Source organism: Magnolia sinica, chromosome 2, assembly GCF_029962835.1.
Source record: "Magnolia sinica isolate HGM2019 chromosome 2, MsV1, whole genome shotgun sequence".
NCBI lineage: Eukaryota > Viridiplantae > Streptophyta > Magnoliopsida > Magnoliales > Magnoliaceae > Magnolia > Magnolia sinica.
The window spans coordinates 114,642,359-114,664,576 of record NC_080574.1 but is presented as its reverse complement, the minus strand read 5'-3'; the positions used below and the strand labels follow the sequence as shown (position 1 = coordinate 114,664,576).

The 22,218-nt window shown below is 38.4% G+C and overlaps 1 protein-coding gene across 2 annotated transcripts in view; it reads left to right on the top strand.

Annotated features, from left to right (window-relative positions):
* LOC131237423 (protein DECREASED SIZE EXCLUSION LIMIT 1) overlaps nt 1-21,751 on the top strand; it is a 39,509-nt gene extending 17,758 nt beyond the window's left edge. For both annotated transcript variants that reach the window (XM_058235171.1, XM_058235170.1), the window contains exons 8-13: nt 60-123; nt 2,904-2,986; nt 3,225-3,316; nt 6,067-6,173; nt 21,252-21,315; nt 21,627-21,751. In XM_058235171.1, the coding sequence (XP_058091154.1) occupies nt 60-123; nt 2,904-2,986; nt 3,225-3,316; nt 6,067-6,173; nt 21,252-21,315; nt 21,627-21,743 (527 nt within the window). In that variant the 3' untranslated portion in view covers nt 21,744-21,751. The remainder of the gene's footprint in view (nt 1-59; nt 124-2,903; nt 2,987-3,224; nt 3,317-6,066; nt 6,174-21,251; nt 21,316-21,626) is intronic.
* Nucleotides 21,752-22,218: the final 467 nt, after the last annotated feature.

Genomic DNA, 22,218 nt, shown 5'->3' with positions numbered 1-22,218 from the left:
TTTTCAAATTCCAATTCCTTCTCACACATGAGTTGACGTATATTATGCTTTCATGGTAGGATTGTGTATGGCTGTTCAAGCATTTTACCTATCTACACATGGCTTCCTAAATGTCCTGGCCAGGTTTGTTTTATTCTTGATGTTCACCTTGCAACTTAATCCCCGTACTATTTTTGTGATGTTTTTGCACATGCTGCTATTTTTTTGTAATAAGAAATTCTTGTTGTTTTGTCTTGGTTTTGGTTTCATCTCATAACAGTTATCATTTAAAGGTAAAAATGTGAGAAACTTGTTCTAATTTGTTGTTGTGAGATTTGAAAATGTTCATTTTGGTGATGATGTCCCCTTAGTGCTTTGTGTAACAATTCTTTATGGAGAGATTGATACATTTTCTATGATGCTAGAGGGACACATTTATCTTACGTCTTATGAGGCCTGATTTGTGCTGAGTCTCTACGTCAAAGTTAACACAAAATGGTTCAATTTCTAAAACATTTTTGAGTCTCATATTGGTGCAAGTGCTTCCAACATTTCCAATTGAATTTCCGTGACAAGGACTTAAGCTTAATACTAGGTATTTAGGGTCTTTTGGTTTTCAGGGCTTGTTCCATGAGGTGAACAACTCCATTGGTATCGCTATGTTTCCATTGTAGAAGATAGACCTCTTAAGATGGTCTTAATGCAGATGGGATATCTGACTTTTCATCTGGATAGAAGGCGACTCCCTTCTCCTTGGGACCTAGGCAATTGAGTAATTGGAGGCAACATGACTAGTGCATGAGCATTTCAAAGACTTGGGTGCGGGAGTGCAGAAGCGTCTTTTAAAATGTTAGCAATTATCATCAAGTGGGAGTCACTCTGGAGAGGGACCATCACCTTGTTACAAGAGGCTTGTGCAACAAGATTCCATAGTGAATAATCTTTATGCCACTAGGGTAATGTAGGGGCATTTTCACATCGGGCTTGAGTGGGGTGGCCTATAAGATGCAGGGGCACACTCGAGGTGGGCGGCCCGTGTGAGGTGGTACCCATGTGATGTGGGGTCCACTAGGGGGTTTGGCCGAGGTCCTAACCCATGGGATGTGGGGCTTGGGCTATGAGATAAAGGGATTGATTTGCCATGCTTTATCAGTTCGAGCTTTTAGAGCAAGTGGTTAATTGTCCTACATCGAAGTGGTATTAGAGTGGGAGGTCTCGTATTTGAGACTCCTCACTAGGGGTGATTAATGCAGGGGCATTTTCACACCGGGCTCAAGTGGGGTGGCCTATGGGATGCAGGGGCACACTTGGGGTGGGCGGCCCGTGTGAGGTGGTACCCATATGATGTAGGGCCCACGAGGGTGGTTCGGCCGAGGTCCTAACCCATGGGATGTAGGGCATGGGCTATGAGATAAAGGGATTGATTCGCCATGCTCTATCAGTTCGAGCTTTTAGAGTAAGTGGTTAATTGTCCTACATCAGTGGGATCTTAGTGCTATCAAACAATCCATTCTTGACAAAAGTTGAGAAGATACTTATGAGAAAATCCATGTGTATATTGTCTTCAACAAACCAATCTAAATAAAAAATAAAAAATCCATGAACAGTAAACGGGAGTCAAAAGTCTAAATATGGTTTACATTGGTAGTCATATACACATATCCCCATGGAAGGTCTAAATATCCTTGGAATTTAATGGTTACGTACTAGTCAGATCTTGGCTGCGGCCAGTCTTGGATTAGGTTCAGGTTGGGTTCACCTTAGGTTGGTCCGTTGGGTACACTAAAAAAATGGTCAAGGCGGTTTCTTCAGGTTGATTTTCAGAGGTTCCCTGCCTGGCCTATTTAGTTGTTAGATGAACTTTAGGTCCTGTATGTGTCCAAATACATATCCAGACTTGTTTATTTTTGGATCTGGTCAATGAGCTGTTGGGTTGACCCGGCCCATTTTCACCCCTACATTTATGCGTTTGTGTGTGTGTGTGTGTGCGCGTGTGCGGGGGTGGGGGAGGCATACACGGGGCACATGTTTGATGAGCCAAACTAGGGACTTACAGTCTCCACCATTAATTGGCCAATGGCCACTAACTAAAAATTGCTTTTATTGGACTATCATAACCATCTAATAAATGGACCTTTTTCTCACTAAATGTAAGCCATTGCCCTTTTATGCCACTGCTGAAGGGTTTGGGCTATCTAAATAATGAATATTTTGTACTATGGCTCATTAACCATTTGACCTATCAAATGAACTGTTTTGATCTGATTCATGTATACTGTATTTGCAGGAATGAGATGGAGGCATGAACCCTCCCATATCTCTGGAGGCATTGGATCCAGTCCCATGTGTGTGTGTGCGTACACGTGCATGTGTGTGCGTGCGCATGTGTTTGTGGGAAATGCAACTATGAAAATGTTGTGGTGTGTGCATGACATCCCAACGGGTCTTACCTAGCATGGAAATGGGTGCCCCAAATATTAGGCCAATCCAACCATTGGGTGGGTTGCAGCGTGGATAACAACGTAAAAAGGCCAAGAAGCTTACAAATTCAATTGGTGGGACCCTGACTAGCACATGATGTGAAGTTGAGTGGTGCTCACTAAATGGAAGTCTAAAACCATTTATATGGTGAAAAGACTTAGCCTGCATATAAAGAATATTATCAGTTGCCAACACAACATACATATTATTGATTGCCTACCAGCATGCCCATTTATGCTTACATCACAAAACTGCATTTTCTTCGTGGCATCCAATCCAGGAAATCAATTTAGATATTTTAGTTTTGCAATTTAATTGGTACCCTTGTTTAAGAACTAAGAACAGAAGCTACTCATTTGTTAACTACACAGTGCTATTGTTGATGGTATATTAACCTGTGTCAGAGAAAATCCTCAATTTACTCTCTCTCTCTGATGGAACAGCTATGAAGATGGAAGCATGCTTTGGTGGGATTTACGGAGCCCAGGGATTCCATTATCTACTGTAAAATTTCATTCAGAGCCAGGTCAGATACCCTACATCTGAAGTTCCCATCTCTTGTGTTCTATGCAATGTAGTCCTATGGATTTCATGGAGTCAGTCCTAAACAGTTTAGTCCTTGCTCTTCTTATTCTTCATTTCTTTCTTTATAGAATGTGAAAGCATCAGTTATAAATAGTTTATTTATCCTTTGTTCTTCAGCCTGTGATTCTTTAGTTCATTCTTTGTAATCATTTTACATGATTTACATCTTCCTTTGACAGTTTTAAGCCTAGCTGTTGATGGATCATGCATGGGGGGCATCTCTGGAGCTGCAGATCACAAAATTATGCTATTTACACTTGATCATCAGACAGTATGACAAATCACTACATACTTGTTACTAGCTCATTATAATTACTTACCTTTCGGTTAACATAAGAATTGCACTGCCATCTCTACTATGCCAATTTTGGAGATCAAATAATACTTTCCATTTTCTGTATAGCATTTGTTGTAATGCTAATAGAGCACTAGCGATTGAGATTTATGAATGACATTGGCATAATTTCCTAGAATCACATTTGCAATTTTTTTCTCTTAAACATGGATCATGTCCATGATGTAATAGTTGTTTGCTTTGAAATGAAAATTCAAAACTAATATCCCTGTTCTTCCTTTTGATACTTTTATCCATCCACTACATACCTTGATTTAGCATCGCCAAATCACCCAACATTTCTTTCATATCTTCAATTAATTGTTTTCAAGACGCTCATTGGAGAGTGGCTATGAATCTGATTTTTTAAAGGAGAGTGGATATTTGAATCTGTTATATGAGGACGCAGCTTGGACTGTAAATGGTAGAATATGTGAGGATCTTGGAGAGTTATATTATACTACTTGAGTGTAAAAGTTAGTCAAATCATTAATTGTAATGTGTTCGGAGGTTTGAAGTGTATTGCCTATTAGCTGATTCGGCTGATGCAGCTGATATGGTCTGATACAGTTTCTGATTCTCATGAGACTTTTTTTTTTCTCCGTTTCCTTTTTTCTTACTAAAAAGGGGAGAAGGGATTTTTATTCTCGTACAGAGTTCCAAACTTATAGTATGTCGTGCATTTCACTTTCTCACACAAATACCTAGTAGTCCAATAGGCACCTATATTGTTTGATATGCTATTTTCAGTTCTTGGGAGACTTTTTTTACATTTATTTTTATTTCTCTTTTCGTTTCTACTTAATAAAAGAGGGAAAACGGATTATTATTCTCTTGCGGAGTTTTGAACTTGTATTATGTCATGCTTTTCACTGTCATGCACAAAACCCATTATTGTTATTATTATTTTTTGAATTAATTGATTAACAAGCTACTAAAACCTGAAGAATCCAAGCTGATGTAACCAAACTCACACATTGTTTCTCTTCAACCTTCATCATGTTAGGCTAGAGGGAAGTGATGTAGAGGATTCGTTAGCCCGAAGGGGTTAGCAGTAGCTCCCTTACCGGATTCCTATATTAGACTTGGAGACTTGTTGTATATGGTGTTTTCAGTATCTTGCGATCTCATCGATATATCCTATGATATATTTGTTATCCCAGTTGGACGATGTGAAACCCAACATTAATATCCATTGTGATATATATCCAACGATATCGCGATATACCGTGGAGATCGCGATATCGTGCGATATATCCATACCCCCCCTTTATAAATTCTTAATGTATCTTGTGATATATCAATATTGAGTGCGATATCAAAAGGGATAAAAGGAAACCGATGGTGTTTTGTATGGAAAATCCTAAAAAATTCACAAAAATTGATTTCTTTTCTTTCTTTCTTTTTTTTTTCCAAAAAGAACTCCATAGTACATTGTAAAGGTGAATTCGAGTAGTCTGTTTTGGTTTGTTGGAAGAAATCTTTGAAATTACTCTGAAATCGAGATCAGAAGCTTCTTGGGCTGGATTCTAAAAGGTGCGTGTTTTTGAGTTTTGATTTGTTTTTATATGTTGTAAATGGTGTCAAATGGTAAGAAATCCATGATTCTTAATGTTTTGCATGAAAAATTATGGATTTGGAGCGTTGATTTCGAGATTTGGGTGAGAGTAAGGGTGTACACGAACCGAGCTAGCTCGGTTAGCTCACTTAGCTCGCTCGACTTGACTTGAAAAAGCTCGATTCAACTCGATTCAAAGCTGAGTTCGAGCCGAGTCGAGCTGATTTTTTGAGCTCGAAAATGAGTTCGAGCCGAGTTCGAGCAGGCCCTAGCTTGACTCGACTCGGATTGAATCTAGCTCCAATCTAGCTTGAATTGAACTCGGATCGAACCAGTTCGGTGACTCGGTTACTTTGCCATTGATGTTGCTCACCAACTGTTTGATAAAATGACCCAACGAAATGTGGCTGGTGGCAAAGAAGGTATGTACATGAAACAAATACCCTTTTTCTCTTTGTTTTTCTTGGTTTTTATGTTGCTTAGAAGGTGTTTGATAAAATACCTGTGAAATCATTGCCTTTGTTTGTAAAATAGTGGGATTTTGAAGTTGCAGTTCAGGTGTTTTTGGAAATGCCTCACTGGCGAACTCGGCTCGAACTCAGCCCGAGCTGCTGACTGAACCAAGCCAAGCTGGCCAGTCAGGCTCGAGGACCGAGATGATCCGAGTTCGAGCTGAGGTCAGCCAGTTGCCGAGCCGAGTCGAGCTGAGGCCAGCTCGACTCGGTTCGACTCGATGTACACCCCTAGGGGAGAGAGATGGGCCGAGTTGTGGAAAATTGGGAATTTTTTGAAATTTCTCCAAAATTTCCCAAAACGGTTGCAATCTTAGTGACCAAACACAAAATCGAACATGAAATATATTTTTTGCGTGTTTTATTTTCTGGAAGTATATGATTATATTCTTTTGCAATATTCTGCTTCTTTTTGGTTTATGTTTGCCAAACATGTTTATCAAAGCGGATAAGATTTTAATTATGCATTTGCCTTCCCAAAATGATTTGCATGTCCCATGTGCATTTCTTACACCACATTCAGGACCTCACCATATATGTTCAACTTAAGTGGGAAATGTAGTGTTTCAGCTTTCCCTTCTTGCTGCATTCTGATTACAACAGCTGTTCCTTGATAGGGATCTTGTTTGATGAAGAAAGAAATTAATCTAGAGAGACCTGGCATAGCAGGTACCTCGATACGAGCAGACGACAAAATTGTTGCGACTGCAGGCTGGGATCACAGGTTTGTAATTCGGTCTATGTTTTTAATGCGTCCCATTTTTAGTAGATCATGTGGAATCATCTGCTTGGTAAATATTTTCTAATTAATCAGATCTTTATGGTATCATCTGCTGTAAAAGATCATTTTTTTCTAAGTACCTAAGAGAAATGTTCCAGTGCTCCTAGTTGTATTGGACATACAGACAGTCTAATATATTGATGTAGACTATTCATTAGGTTCAGTGCACATTTGATGGGATACCACACCAATGTGACACTAATCTGACAAATATTAACCACTCATCAACGCCTTTTTATATGAACAGTCAAGCTCGTTTACACAAAAATAGGTCCCCAATCAACAATTTGATCCATCTATTTGTTAGGATGCATCATGGATTGCTTACGATTTTAAAGAATCAGTTTTGTTACGCAATTGTAACCATCCCAACCATGATGTGGAAAAAGGATGGCTATAGCAAGTATGCCAAATCAAGGATAGATTGGATCGCCCAATCAATGCCATTTTTGCATTGTCGCCCATGAAATGTGTTCTGGGCTTAATGTATAGTTAGTACGATCTGTTAGACTCTTCAAGTGACAATGCAACTAGGAGTGTTGTAACTTATAGTGCTCTGTGGGCAATAGAACACTTCTCTTTAAATACTAGCTAAATTCTTAATTAGGCTTTTGAATCACCGTTTTATCTTCCAGATAGTTAATCTGCATTGGGATTTGTAAGCTTCGGGGTCAAATAATTCTCACCTTGTATTGTCCACAGTTCACTGGAATTCTAAAATTTAATCTCCTCAGCATGGATCATAAATATGTTTTCAATCGACCACCTATTTATCCATTGCTCCTTTGTCAGTAAGAGCCACTTCTTTTTCTTGTTCCACACGGCTTGGGTGATGCCGAGATCTGTCTAGGAGTTGCTTTGGGCGTGGCATGGTCGATGGGTAAACAAGGTGGGGAAATCCAGATGGAGGCTCCTAATTATGGTGGTGATGTGGTCTATTTGGGGGGCTAGGAATGATCGCTGTTTTAGGAATCATTGTGCACATCTCGAGGTCATTAGAAGAATGAATGTTTTTATAGAGGATTGGGCTTTTGTTATCAAATCAGCTTAGGCTGGTTTGTTTGGTTGTAGCTGGCTTGTATTCTTTTCCTGCTTTCTATGAGCTTTTTAATAACTTTTTAATAAAATGGTTGTTATCTCTTAACACACACACACACACACATGCATGCACAAACTCCTATCTCAACAATAAATAAGGGAAGACATCAGTGCCATTACTCTGGCATTTCCCCATATTTACAATAATGATGAGAACTGAGAATGCGACCTTTGAAACTAAAGGACATCTATTTTAATCCCCACTAAGAGGCACTACTGCAAGCTTCCTGATTGGCATATGCCATTTGGAATTGTAGGGGCGATTGGCATCTGGCATCTAGAATTCGAAATGGTATGTAATGGAAATTGAACTGAGTTGTTTTTTTAGTGTTCCTTGAGTTAGATTGAGAAGGAGAAAGGGAGAGAATATGAGAACCGAGAGAGAGAGAGAGAGAGAGAGAGAGAGAGAGAGAGAGAGAGAGAGAGAGAGAGAGAGGCCTAGAAGGTAATGATGCTCCTAGCCTCTCTTATTATCATTAGGGCTTTCATAAAGTATGTAAATGTACAAAAATACCCCCCTAATCTTAAGTTAGAGCATAAACCAAAGCCCATATGTTTAAACTTTATGGTAGCACATCACTTCAAGGACTATAAAGGAGAATAATAAAAAGAAACAATAGAAACCATAATTTCCATGTGAAGTGGGCGACACGTAAGATCATCACCATCCATCACGTTTCGTCAGCACTCCCTCTCAAGCTGGAGCATATATATTATGAATATCCAGTTTAACGAAGAGACGATCTCATTGAGTGCAACCAGGAGCCTTAGTGAACACATCTACCAACTGATTCAGAGACTTGACGAGTGGCTTGTAAATTTCCTTACAACTTTTTATCTAATGGAAGTGACAATTAACTTCAATATGCTTGATTATCATGATATAGTTTCATAAGCACATTAATCATAAACCCTAACTCACTCATCAATTTCTTTAGCTGAACAGGCACACGTATCATGACACATTGCCCTATACTCTGCCTCTGCGCTTGAACATACCACCGCACTTTGCTTCATACTTCTTCATGTGACCAAGTTACGTCCTATGAAGGTAACCTTAAAAAAAAGCCATACGAAGGTACAACAGCCTACAATAGATTGCCCATTATGCATCTGAATATCCTTCTACTTGAAGATGACCATTGTGCTTATACAAAATACCACAACCAGAGTATACGAAACATTATGATGCAGGACATGAAATTAAATATGGAATGCAAGCAATCAAGCTTGTGATTATACCAATTTTAAATAGTCACAAAATTCCACATCCTACATACTATCAAACATTCAAAAAGGGGAATCTATGGGGGTCCAAGCCTACACAACTTTAAGGTTGGATCAAATAAAATTATAAGCCAAACAAGCCCAGAGGAGTGTAAGAATCATCCATTCTTGCAAAGGATTGTTCCCAACTAAAGAGATTCACTAAGTTTCAATTTGGGGGAAAATCCAGGGTTTGAAAATTGGGGATAATTGGGATTTGGGACTCTTTAGGGTTAGGGATTTAGATTAAGGGGCTGTTTTACTCAAAAGAGAAGGAAATAGAGAAAAAGAGAACCTGAGATGAGCCACGCACACTGGACAACAGATGGGCCTGGACGCACATGCGTGACAGTTCGTCTGCATGTGTGTGGGGCCCACAAAGTCAGAAGCCGACTTCTAGGCTGGGATCGGCCAGAGATGGGTTGCCTCTATACCAAGTTTTGCGTTGATTTGTCGCAAGGCGTGTGCGTAGTACTCTGTCGAAGTTTCATCCCCTTAGATGGGCTAGAATCTGAAAATCTGTTTGTGCACTGCTTTAAGAGAAAACTTGGATACGAAAGTGGGTGAATTTGAATGTGGAAGGGGTGTAGAGGGTGATGGATGTGGTGTGTAAGAAGGTGGAGATGATTTGGAGCGGATGTGGCTTCGCACCACGGTAGTTAGCCCTTCGAGGAAGGGAGGGCTTCGCACCCAATTCAATTCTTCAACCCAAAGAGAGAGGAAGACGGAGGAATTTTTATTCATAAAATATCATTGAGAATACGTACATGGGATTGCTTTGTTTATAAGAAAACCCTAAACCTAATAAAGACAATTACCCTTGTGCCATGTGTGCGCGCTAATACCAAAGCTAAAGCAAATAAAATAACTAATCTAAGCAATCAAGGCCGTTCATGATGTTTCTAATAACAAAAATAGTCAAAACTCAAAATCCTAGATCATCTAAAGTAGTGGACCACGATCATGAGATCCGATGGAAGAATCTATGTGATGATCAGGTCCATTCCAATGCTCCATAATGTAACCCCCTAATTATGAGGCCCTCCAAAGATGTCGTCATTGATCCAAATCGAAAGTGGGGTCCGCCTCCTCCTTGAATACGTGCGTAGAGGGGGCATGTGCATGATGTCCCTATCACATGACTTCCATATGAGGAACACAGGAAGCGTACATAAACGAACTGGCCATGCTTATTGGAGAGGTGATATTAGGTCAAGTGATCGTTAAGTAAATCGATTTTCCAACTAGTTGACAATATCTTCTTGGATCATCAATCAACTCTCCCTAGTCCACACTTAAGCTTCTGAATTGGATCCATAGGACCTTTGAATGGTTTGACTCTCAGAAGATCAATCTCGGCCAATAAATCTATCACAAATTTGGTTGCGAAAAATTAATGCCCATTTCAGATCTTGCTACTTCATTGCTTAAGAAGTATTAAAGACAGCCCCCAAGTCCTTTGTACATGAGTGCTGCTATAAAAATGTTTTCAACTTGTCAACATCCACACTATCACTGCTAGTGACAATGATATCATCCACATAAACTACCGATACAATGATACCTGCGTTGTTTCATCTCATATTTAAACACCACTTTACTGAATTTGTCAAACTAAGCTCTTGGGGGTTGTTTGTATTGATGGATTGTGATGATCTCACATGTAGACTGTGGTGATTGCACGTTGGGTCGTAGGTGGTTCACTTGGGATGAGCATTATGGTTTCTAGTGTTTCATGCTCTAAGATATGTGTTAGAATAGGGTTTAAGTCCAAGGGCTTTGTTTTATTTAATAACTTTATGGAGGGTTCTTATTCTCTTCCTCCTCCTCCTCTCTCTCTCTCTCTCTCTCTCTCTCAAGAACATGTTATTGGAGCAGTAATTGATTAGTACGCTATTTTCCCTGTTTTTCATTTTCTTTCCTAAATCGTTTAGGGGCTGATTTATACAACCTTTTCTCTTTGTTCAACCACCATATGATAGGTTGTTGTGTCTCATGAGTGTACTTAAGACTCGCTTCCATATACAACTGCTCATGATGGTTGAAAGTGGACCATTGTGCATCTATGGCCCATGGTGTGCCGTAAAGGCCATTACGTAAAGGTAACGGTGGCAACCGTTACATGTTACGGGGTTGTAACAGCTATTACGGAAAAAATGACTCGTAAAGGCCGTTACAACCCCCATAACGGCCGTTACGGAAAAAAATGACCCGTAAAGGCTGTTACAACCCCCATAACGGCTCGTTACACCCCCCATAAAGGCCCCATAATGGTCCATTACGGGGCCAATACAGGTTTTTTTGGATTTTTTTTCAATAAAAAAAAGAGACTGTAACGGTCATTACACCCTGTATCGGAAAGGTAATGGTGGCGGCCATTATGACCACCGTTATCGTTACGGAATACCTTGCTATGGCCAGATTTGAAGATCAAGCGTGCATGTAGATTTGAAGATCAAGTGTGCTTGTAGAAGTCGTCTATGGTTGGATTTGAAGATCAAATGTGGTGTAGAGGTCGTGAATGAATGTGAACACACACACCCCCCCCCCCCCCCCTTTTGTATTGTTATCAATCAATTTGTATGTTAGTGTTGGGGATTATTGATATATGCTCTCTTGAAGCAAGGGTTGGGTAAACTCAAGTTCTTCCTTGTGTGTTTGATTTCTTTTCTTCCCTAAATATGGATGTTAAAAATAATCTTGTCTCCATTTGAGTTGAATTTTTTAAATTACATTGACTAAACAATGTGAATTATTTACAATTGGGCCACATCGTTATAAGTGTTTCATACAAGAAAAAGAAAATTAAAGCATCCGACATCCCCCTAAACTTGTTGAAAGTTCAATTGATGATGAAGATTAGATGGCAGAAAATGCTCATGTTAGAGCTCTATTAAAGAATAGCATGGAACCATGTATTAGTGCAAATGTTATCTTTTTCAAAACAACAAAAGAAGTGTAGGGAAATTTGAAAGAAATGCATTAAGTTGAGAAGAATTTAACTCATATGTACGAGTTGCTTCAAAACATTTTTTCTCTTCAGGAAGGAGACGAGTGTTGGCGAATATTATTTAGCATCATAGGGTATGTGGGAAGAAGTTAATGCAACCCTTGTCAATTGGTTATTGGATCATGAGTTGATAGAGAGAAATTTCGTGTTGTCAAATCTCTCTGGTCTCCGTCTTGAGTTTGAACCCGTGCAAGTGTAGATTCTTGGGGGTAGTGAAATCTCATATGCTATAGAGGTCTTTGCTCATGTTCAGCTTACAGTTGGTATAAATACGTAGTTTGTTTACATATGATCTCTTGACATTTATTTCATCATTGGGGAAATGGAGGAAGTCATGGTGGTTGGGCGGATGATTTGGTGGTAGAGATTCAAGGAAAGGTCGTTTTAGATGTAGAATTACTGGGGGAATTTGTGGTATAAATTTTGGTGGCAGTCATAGTCATGGTAATGAGGTAATCGACAGTGCTCTCATTGTGGCCTTTTAAACCAAACTATCAATACGTGTTGGGATCTCATTGGTAAGCCAGCTTGAGTAAATCAGGTCCAATCTTTTGATAATGGTTTTAAGGGCTATGTCTTTGAGTCATCTCAACCTATTATGAATTAAGTATTGCAGTTGATGCAGTTACATTGTTCAAGGATGAGTGTACCAAATTGCTAAAATATCGTTTCACCAATGTGTCCTCCATTGGTACTCTTTTTTGGTTAGGTATAACAAGCCTTGCTTCTGCCAAAAGTGTTCATTGGGTTATTGATTTTGGAGCTTCACACTATATGCCTAGAAAACATAATGTTTTGTCTCATTGGATAAGTCTACTCTTATATCCTCTGAAACATTAGCTGACGGCACTACAACTCTTGTATCTGGGTTAGGCATTGCTTATCCTATTCCATCACTTCCATTGTCATCAGTGATATATATTTCTAAATTTCCTCTAAGTTTGTTATCAGTAAGTAAGCTAACCAAATCCTTAAGCTGTTGTGTTACGTTTTATCTTTCATATTATGAATTTCAAGATCTAAAGATGGGATGAATGATTGGTGGAGGACATGAAACAAATGGTCTTTATTATCTCAACAGTGGAATTTGAGCTGTACTACGGACAAATATCCCACCTCGTAAGTGGCACTGCAGGCTGGTCACCTTTCTTTGAGTAGTTTAAGGAGCTTTGTTCCGTTGTTGTGTTATGTGTTTGAGTTAGAGCATGAAGCTTGTGAGTTAAGCAAGCATCGTAAACATGGTGTGCGGTAATGGTCCTTACGGAGCCGTAAAGGCCATTACGTAAAGGTAACGTGGCAACCGTTACACGTTACGGGGTTGTAACAACTATAATGGAAAATATAACTCGTAACCGCTGTTATAACCCCCGTAATGACTCATTACACCCCCGCAAAGGCCATAACTGTCCGCTGCGGGGCAGATACAAGTTTTTTGGGGTTTTTTAATCAATAAAAAGAGACCACTTTTAAAAACGAAAAGAAGAAGAAGAAGAAGAGAGAGATTGTAACGGCCATTATGACCCGTATCATAAAGGTAATGGTAGTGGCTATTACGACCAATGTTTTAAATATCGACGATATCGGCCGATATATTCCAGGATGTATCTTGTATCCCACCTATGCAATATGAAATGCACAGGTAGTGCCGATATATCCCACACGTTCGATCTAGTGAGCATTTTCAATTTCCAATCCCCCTTTTTTTTTTTTTTTTTAAATGTTAAAATTATGTTAAATCGGTGTCAAATTGTTATAAATCCATTGTTTCTTCATGTTTTGCATGAAAAATCATGAAGTTGGAGCTTCGATTTCGATATCCATTGGCTCTTCTCCATGTTTTTTTTTTCTCAAAATTTTCCTTCAACCAGCTGTCAATTGAGACTAATTTTGAAGTATTTAGGTGTATTTGATGAAATGAGCATCACATACACTCTAATTTTGAAATTTGAGTATAGGTGGTCCAATTTGGGGAAAATTTGAAATTTCTCCTATTTCTCCCAAATTGCTTGCAATGTTGCACTCCAAATATGAAATCAAGCATGTATGAGGGCTGATCTAATAATTTGTGAAGTCCTTGTCAAATTTTAAAAAATATATTTTTAATTAAAATTAATAAAAGTTTATTAAAATATATTTTTTTCTTCGAAATTTCCTTTAACCCTGCCAATTGAGACTAATTTCGAAGTGTTTAGGAGTGTTTGGTGAAATGAGCATCACATACACTCTAATTTTGAAATTTGAGTATAGGTGGTCCAATTTGGGGAAATTTTGAAATTTCTCCAATTTCTCCCAAATTGCTTGCAATGTTGCACTCCAAATATGAAATCAAGCATGTATGAGGGCTGATCTAATAATTTGTGAAGTCCCTGTCAAATTTCAGAAAAAATTATTTTTAATTAAAATTAATAAAAGTTTATTAAAATATATTTTTTTCTTCGAAATTTTCCTTTAACCCTGCCAATTGAGACCAATTTTGAAGTATTTAGGAGTGTTTGGTGAAATGATCATCACATACATTCTAATGCATTCAATTTGAATATAGTTGCATTGGTTCAATCAGACATCGCATAACTTAGGACCCTATACAAAGGAAACCAATTATGTGCGCTTATTTTTTAAGACGTTATGAATTTAAAAGTATATATTAAGGTCTTGTTTAACAAGACCTGAAGTCTCATTGAAAAATTCAATTATTTTCCCAATGTTTCCCCATGTTTCCCAAGATGTACGATAAATTACCTGATACAAACGATATATCCCGTGCGATAACCAATACGTATCTGTATCCCAAGGATGCAATATATAACGCAATACCAATATTTCGAACACTGGTTACGACCACCATAACTGTTACGGAATACCTTGATTGGAAAGTCTTGTTTCCACCTTGTGTGGACAAAGGAGTGAGTCCTTTCTCTTTAATACATTTTGATGTTTGGGTCCGGTTCATATAAATAGTTTATTTGGTCTTAAGAGCTTTTTAATTTTTGTGGACGATTATTCTCGCATTACTTGGTTATATGCAATGAATGACTTGAAATGTTTTCTTGCTTTAAGTAATTTTATATGAAAGTGGCAAAAACAATTCAATGCTAGAGTGTGTATTCTATGTTCAGATAATGGTAGGGAATATGTATCTCATGAATTTAATTCTCATCTCTCATCTCATGTCATTCATCAAACCTTGTGTGCACATAGGTCACAACAAAATGATGTAGTTGAATGTAAGAATTAACATTTACTTGAGATTGCTAGGGCGTTGTTATTGAACACAAAGGTTCTGAAAATATTTTAGAGTGACGCAATCTTAACTGCATGCGATTTAATAGATTGGATGCCTTCATTTGTTTTAGATGGTACATTCCCCTTTCTATTTTGTCTTGGTTTTTTCATGTTTTTTGTTCCTCCTAAAGTGTTCGGTTGTGTGTGTTTCATACATCGGTTAGATTATGTTCTCGAAAAGTTTCAACTGAAGGTCATCAAATGTATCTTTCTTGGTTACTCACATATCCAATGAGGATACAAATACTATAATCCTGTCTTGCAAAGATGCATGTATTAGCTCATATCACATTCTTTGAACATACTCATTTTTCTGAAGGTAGCAAGTCCTTGCAGTTTGGAGAGATTTTTGCGATTCTTCCTATTGTTCCTGACACAGAACCCTTAAGGGGCGTTTGGCGCATGGTATTAGATGGGATTGGGTGGGATGGAATTGCATTTGGTCCCGTGCAAATTCGATCTAGCGTTCGGGGAGGACTAGATGGATTGGGATTAGGGGGGATGGAATTGCATTTGGTCCCGTGCAAATTCGATCTAGCGTTCGGGGAGGACTAGATGGATTGGGATTAGGGGGGATGGAATTGCATTTGGTCCCATGTGGGATATCCGTGGACTTTGAAATCCACTACACAGTGGGCCCCACATTGATGGTTCAGTTGATCAATTAAAAGCTTGATTGGTTGCTAAAGGATACTCTCATACCTTAGGAGTCGACTATTCAGAGACATTATCTCCTGTGGCAAAGCTTAACTCTGTGCAGGTTGTTGTTTATGTTGCTCTCAATTTTTTATTGGCCTTTATTTATACCAGCTTAATGTGAAGAATATGTTTCTTCATGGGGATCTTACTAAAGAAGTCCATATAGAGTGATTGCTCGGCTTTGTTACTTAGGGGGGAATAAGAAGTCAATTTTTTTGCCTACAACAATCTCCAAGAGCTTGGTTTTACAAATTTAGTGAAGTGGTGTTTGAATATGGGATGAAACGTAGTCATGTTGACCACTCTTATCTTTATGAACCAAAGTGAGGTAGGTGTCATTGTTTTGGTTGTGTATGTGAATGATATCATTATCACTGTGAGCGGCAACATAGGTATTGACTAGTAAAAGAGCTTTTACATCAGTACGTCCATGCAAAGGACTTGGTTGTCTTCGATACTTCTTAGGTATTGAGGTAGCAACATCTAATGTGGGCATTGGCAATGAAAATATTTGATGGATTTATTGGCCGAAACAACTCTTCTGGGGGCCAAGCCAGTTGAATTTCCTATGGACCTAAATCAGAAGTTGAGTATGGATCAGGGAGAAATGATTGATGATCCAGGGAGAACTAATTGATGATTTGGAAAGACATCGTCGATTGTTGGAAAATTAATCTACTTAACAGTCACTCGACTTGGTATTACTTTTCCTGCAAGTGTGGTTATTCATTTTATGCAGGCATCTTATGTTCCTCATATGGAAGTTGTGTTTCACATACTCAGGTACTTGAAGGGAGCTCATGGTCGTGGTATTTTATAAGTGTAATGGCCATTTTCAAGTAGAAGGGTATTCAAATGTAGACTAGGCTGATTCTCCATTTGATAGACAATGTAGTACGTGCTATTGTACCTTTGTAGGAGGTAACCTGTTTATGTGGAGAAATATGAAGGCAAGTGTGGTGCCCCGTTCAAGTGCAGAGGCAAAGTACATGGTGGTGGCTCATGCTACGTGTGAGCTTGTTTGGTTAAAGAAGTTAATGTGTGAGCTACTATTTATGATTGATGTTCCCATGAGGCTATATTGTAATAATCAAGCTGCCTCCCATATACTAATAATTTAGTTTATCACGTGGGCACATTTATATTGATTGTCGTTTCATTAGAGAGAAATTGTTAGGAAATTTGCATGCCTTTTGTTAAGTCTCCAGATCAGTTAGTGGATGTGTTTGGGTTGTCTATTTCTCAAGCTGGGCATTCATGATATATGCTCTAGCTTGAGATGGAGTGTGGATAGACTGATAATCTCACGTGTGGTCATATGTGATCCACTTTACCTGAGCAATATGGTTTCTTGTGTTTCACTTTATTATTGGGCTAAGATATGTGTTATAATAGGGTTTTAAGTTCATCGGCTTTGTTTTATCCCGCAACTCAAGTATGTAGGATATTTTTGTACTCCTTTTATCATGAAAGCCCTAATGATAAAATTAGAGAGGCTAGGGGCGTGAGAGCTTATTCAGCCCTTCTCTCCTTTTCTCTTGCTTCTCATACTCTCTCTCTCTCTCACACACACACACACACACACACACACACACACACACAAACACACACACACACACACACACACAATCCCACTCAAGAACAATTTTAAACTATAAACGGACTTCTTAATATGGCACACATTATCTTTCAAACAAAATATGGCACACTTTATTTGACTCCCCCAAAGCAACAAAGACAGGCGGTTGGTAAGATCCTCATAAAGAAACACATTCTTTACATCATATTGGTATAAGGGCTAATTCAAATTTGTGGCAACTGAAATAATTACTTGCACGGAATTAAGCTTTGCCATAGGAGAAAATGCTTTAGAATAGTTGACTCTATGATTTGAGAGCACCTTTTAACAATCAACCCAACCTTTAAGCATTCCATTGAACCATCATGATTGTACTTAACCGTCTACACCCATGATTGTACTTAACCGTATACACCCATTGATATCCAACCACCTATTTTTCAACAGGTAACTCAGCTAGATCGAAGCTTTATTGTGATGGACAACAATCATCTCTTCTTCCATAGCTTGCTTCCATCCAACATGACTGAGAGCTTTCTGGAAAAAAAAAGAAGAAAGAGGAATAAACACAAATGACAAGGGCAAAGCAAATTTGCAAAGAGGAGATAATCTAGCAAAGGAAATAAAACGAGAAATATAATGTTGAATGTAGAAACATATATCTTTGCGAAGAATAATGGGCAAGTCGTCTTCATTATATGCTAAAAAAAGAGATTCATGAAGACAACGATCTTTAGACAGAACCGGAGGATTGGTGGAATCCACAATTGGATGAACTTTATTACTACACCTGGGATGTGTAGAGTAGTTTTACAATGACAGAACTGAATGTTGTACATAAATTTCTCCCAATGCAAGTTCTATGTTAGGTACAATGAGAGGAGTAGCAAACATCTCACCAAACTACAACGACTTACTGTCTTTATAAAAATAGGTACTCGCAAAGAACGCGGCATCAATTGAGACAATGTTTGCAAGATACAGGATGGTAGCATATGTATCCTTGTTGTGTATGTGAGTATCTTAGAAAGATAAACTTCATAGCCTTTCATTCAAACTTGTTAAGAACATGATCTAACTGATGTACAAAACACATACACCCAAAATGTAAGAATATCTGAGCACAAAACGGAAAAATGTGTTTTATTATCCAAAACAAATGGAGATATTCGATTTAGTATTAATTTTTAGGTTCAACAACAGTATTTTCTCATGGTCTATGTGCACACGAGGTTTGATGAATCATGCCATAAGATGAGAGATATGAATTTAATTCATGGGATGCATTTTCCGTAGCATTATTTGAATGTAGACTACACACGGTAGCATTAAATTGTGTTTGCATTTCCATGTGGAATTCTTTTGGATAGTAAATCACAATGTAGCAGGAAAATACTTTAGAGCTATCTTTCACTAAACATAACCAAGTCATGGGAGAATAATTGTCCATAAAAATAATTAAGTACTTGAAGAAACTAGTGGTACGAACTAGACCCCATGCATTAGAATGTACTAAAGAAAAAGGACTATTACTCAAGTTCACATGAGGCGGAAAAGTGAGACTCTTTAAACTATTCAGTGAAGGATGAGCAAGCCTGCAATGCCACTGATGACGTGAGACATATGTCCACAATGCAGCTCAATTTATTATCAAGATAATAAAGACCATGCACTTTATGACCTCCACCAATCGTCATCCTGATGTTTAGTTCCTGAACTTCACAATATTATGGATAGAATGTAATAGAACAGTCTGAGGATTTAGTTAGCTTACTTACTAACACTAGACTCAGAGGAAATTTAGGAATATATAACACCGATGTAAATGGAAGAGATGGTTTAGGATAAACAATACTCAACCTAGACACAAGTGTTGAGGTACCATCAACTAATGTGGCAGAGGAAATGAGAGCAGACTTATCTAATTGAAACAAGAAACTATGCTTACTAGTCATATGGTCTAAAGCTCCATAATAAATAATCTAGGGATCATGTTTAGAGGAAGCAAGACATATCATACCTGATTGAGAAAGAATGGTAGTGGAGGGTTGGAACGATCTTTTAGTAATTTGGTATCCTCATTCTTGGACAATGTAACTATCACTTAGGGGGTGTTTGATTTTTCAATTCCTCGGTAAATACCAGTAAATAGCTATAAATAGCTCATTATTGTTATTTACGTCCGTTTGATTTCCAGGGGTATTTCCACCTTGAAACTTGGTCTAGAAAAGGTTGATTTAAATTTGTGGAGTCCATCGTGATGTATGTGACATATCCATGTTGTCCATCCATTTTACCTGAACATTTTAGGGCATAAGCCCAAAAATGAGGCGGATCTAAAGCTCAAGTGATCCACGCCATAGGAAATCGTGTTCGTAAAAAGGTTTTTAATGGTAGGCGTTTAATCCACTGTTTTGTGTGGTGTGGTCTACTTTAGCTTTGGATATACCTCAAATTTGGATTCATGCCCTAAAATCATCCTGTAAACTGGATGGACGGCGTGGATAAGCCACATCACAGTGGGCCCCACATGAAATTCGTACCCTTGGTTTTGGTGTTGAAAAAGCAAACGGTCATTTTCAACATAGAAAAAAGTGTAGGAACTACATTGGTAATTAATCATTACCCATTTACATGCATTTACATGGGAGAATTGAAAAACAAATACCCTTATACCATATTTGATTCGAGATGAATTGAGATGGGCTTGACTACATAGCCCTTAGAACTGTCATTAGAAGTTCGAATGTGATTCGCTCGAGTTGGCTTGCCAATGAGGTCCCAACACGTATCAACTGTGTGATTAAAATGCTCACAATGAGAGCACTACCAATTTCCACAATCACAACCCCGATTGCCACTGAATTCTACCCTATGATTGCCCCAAGTATTCCTACCACCAAAACAGCCTCTCCCTGAATGTCTACCTTCCAATCTTCCACCACAATTAGGCCATCACGACTTCCTCCATCACCCTACTAGAGGAAGAAATAAATGCCGATTGATCACATGACAATCACTACTTGCTAAACACAGGCAAATGCCTCTGCAGTATGTGGAACTCATTTACCTCCAAGAATATGAGCTCGCACAGGTTTGAATTTGGCGATACCAAATTTCTCTTGCTGCCATCTCATGGTCTCGTAACTCATAATCAGTTGACGGGGTTGGTATAAGTTGAGTTCTTCCCATATACTCCGCAATATGAAATAATACTTGCCTACACTCTTATCCTCTTGTTGAAGTGTAAAGATGTTTTGAAGCAACTTGTATATACGAGTTAAATTTTTCTCACCCAAATAACAAATACGAAAAATGAGTCACATTCATTCATGACATCTACACGCACACTTGGACCCTTGTCACATGGTTTAATGAAACCTAGCTCAACTACCGATCAACTGTCTTGTTGGAAGAAGGAAGGTTAATAAGAGTCAACTGATCAGCCTGCTATATAGTGTGATGCAAAGTAGGAGCAACACCTGCATAGATTGTTTGTCCAACTAAGGTTAGGCCCCACCTAATACAGTTGTTGGGTCAAACTAAAGAGATTTCTCTCGATCATCATCATCTCCATCTTAGCCTTTCTCTAAGCAATATGAGGTTGGCTTTTAAACTGTAGATTGGCAAAATGTTTCATGATCGGCTATGCACCAGACATTAAACCTTCCTCTTTTACGGCTCTTGGAACTGGCAATGGCGGAGGCTCGTATTGACACCACTCACACGCCAATACAGTCGCGACCAGTCCTAACCCCTGGCCTAACTATAATTACATGGGCAGCTCTTAAGGTTAGCAAGCAAAGTGGGTTCATGGAGGAGCTGTTGCCAGGCATATTGCTAAGTACGAAGAACCCATTACATGAAAGGTCATGCATGAGTAGTCGGCTGCTCGAAATACCAGAGAACTCATTAATACATTACCAACACAATTCACACAACATTATCTTGATACAAGTTTACAACACCATACAACTTCTACATTTGTGGTTTCGATATCAACTTTCATTTTTATTATTCGTTGCTGAAAATTTTCAAATTGCTTCCAATCTGATTGTTTATGTTTTCTTCTTCTTCTCTTTTTAAGGGTACGCATTTATGATTATCGCAAAGGAAATGCTCTTGGAATACTGAAGTATCACAGTGCTATGGTATGCTGGCATAACAAAGTATTATTTTCTATTATTTAATTGTTTCTACCTCATGTATTCACTCTAAATATGCCCATTTCCTGAAGCCATTATTTTCTTTGTTGTACCGCCTCTTACAAATGTTGTATCGTCATTTCATGTGCTTCTTGTATGCTCATCTACTTGGCCACTCTGACATCTGAAGTGTTTTTGCATTTGAGACTGCCAAAATTGATAATTCACCTTCAAAAGTCAAACTATCATTATTTATAAATTTGGATTTGAGTCACCACGGATTACATAGATTGACACATGTTCCTCGTCTTCTGCAGTGTAATGCAGTGGCTTTCTCAGCAGACTGTAAGCTATTGGCATCTTCTTCAGAAGATGCTACAGTGGCATTATGGGAAGTCTATCCCCCATCAGACTCTAAAACGGATACTACTTAAAAGAGTTTCCTTTTATATATATATATATATATATATATATATATAAACTTTTTTTGGTGAATTACTAGAAAAAAAGGTGACTTGGATATCCATTAGGAAAAAAAAATCTTATCCATGCTGTGCCTTATCATGCGCCTTTTTTTGGTCAATATTCACTATAAGGTGTGGCCTACTTGATGAGGAACTGGCCTGATTTTTGGGCTGGGGTACACACATGTTAGGTCTACACTTGATGGGCATCACGCACATGGACCCCATTTGCAGATGTACTCATTGCCAGATGAAATTGGTCAACCTTCAATTAGGAAGTCATGCAATGAGCATGAAATGATGAAGATGCACCTGATGGACAAAATAGGTTTCTGTTCAATGTAAAATGACAAAAACACTCCTATATGGATGAAGAATGTTATTTTTCTTTGTTGTCTGGTTTGCTGGAAATGATGAGATATCAATGTGTAGATGAAGTTGTTCT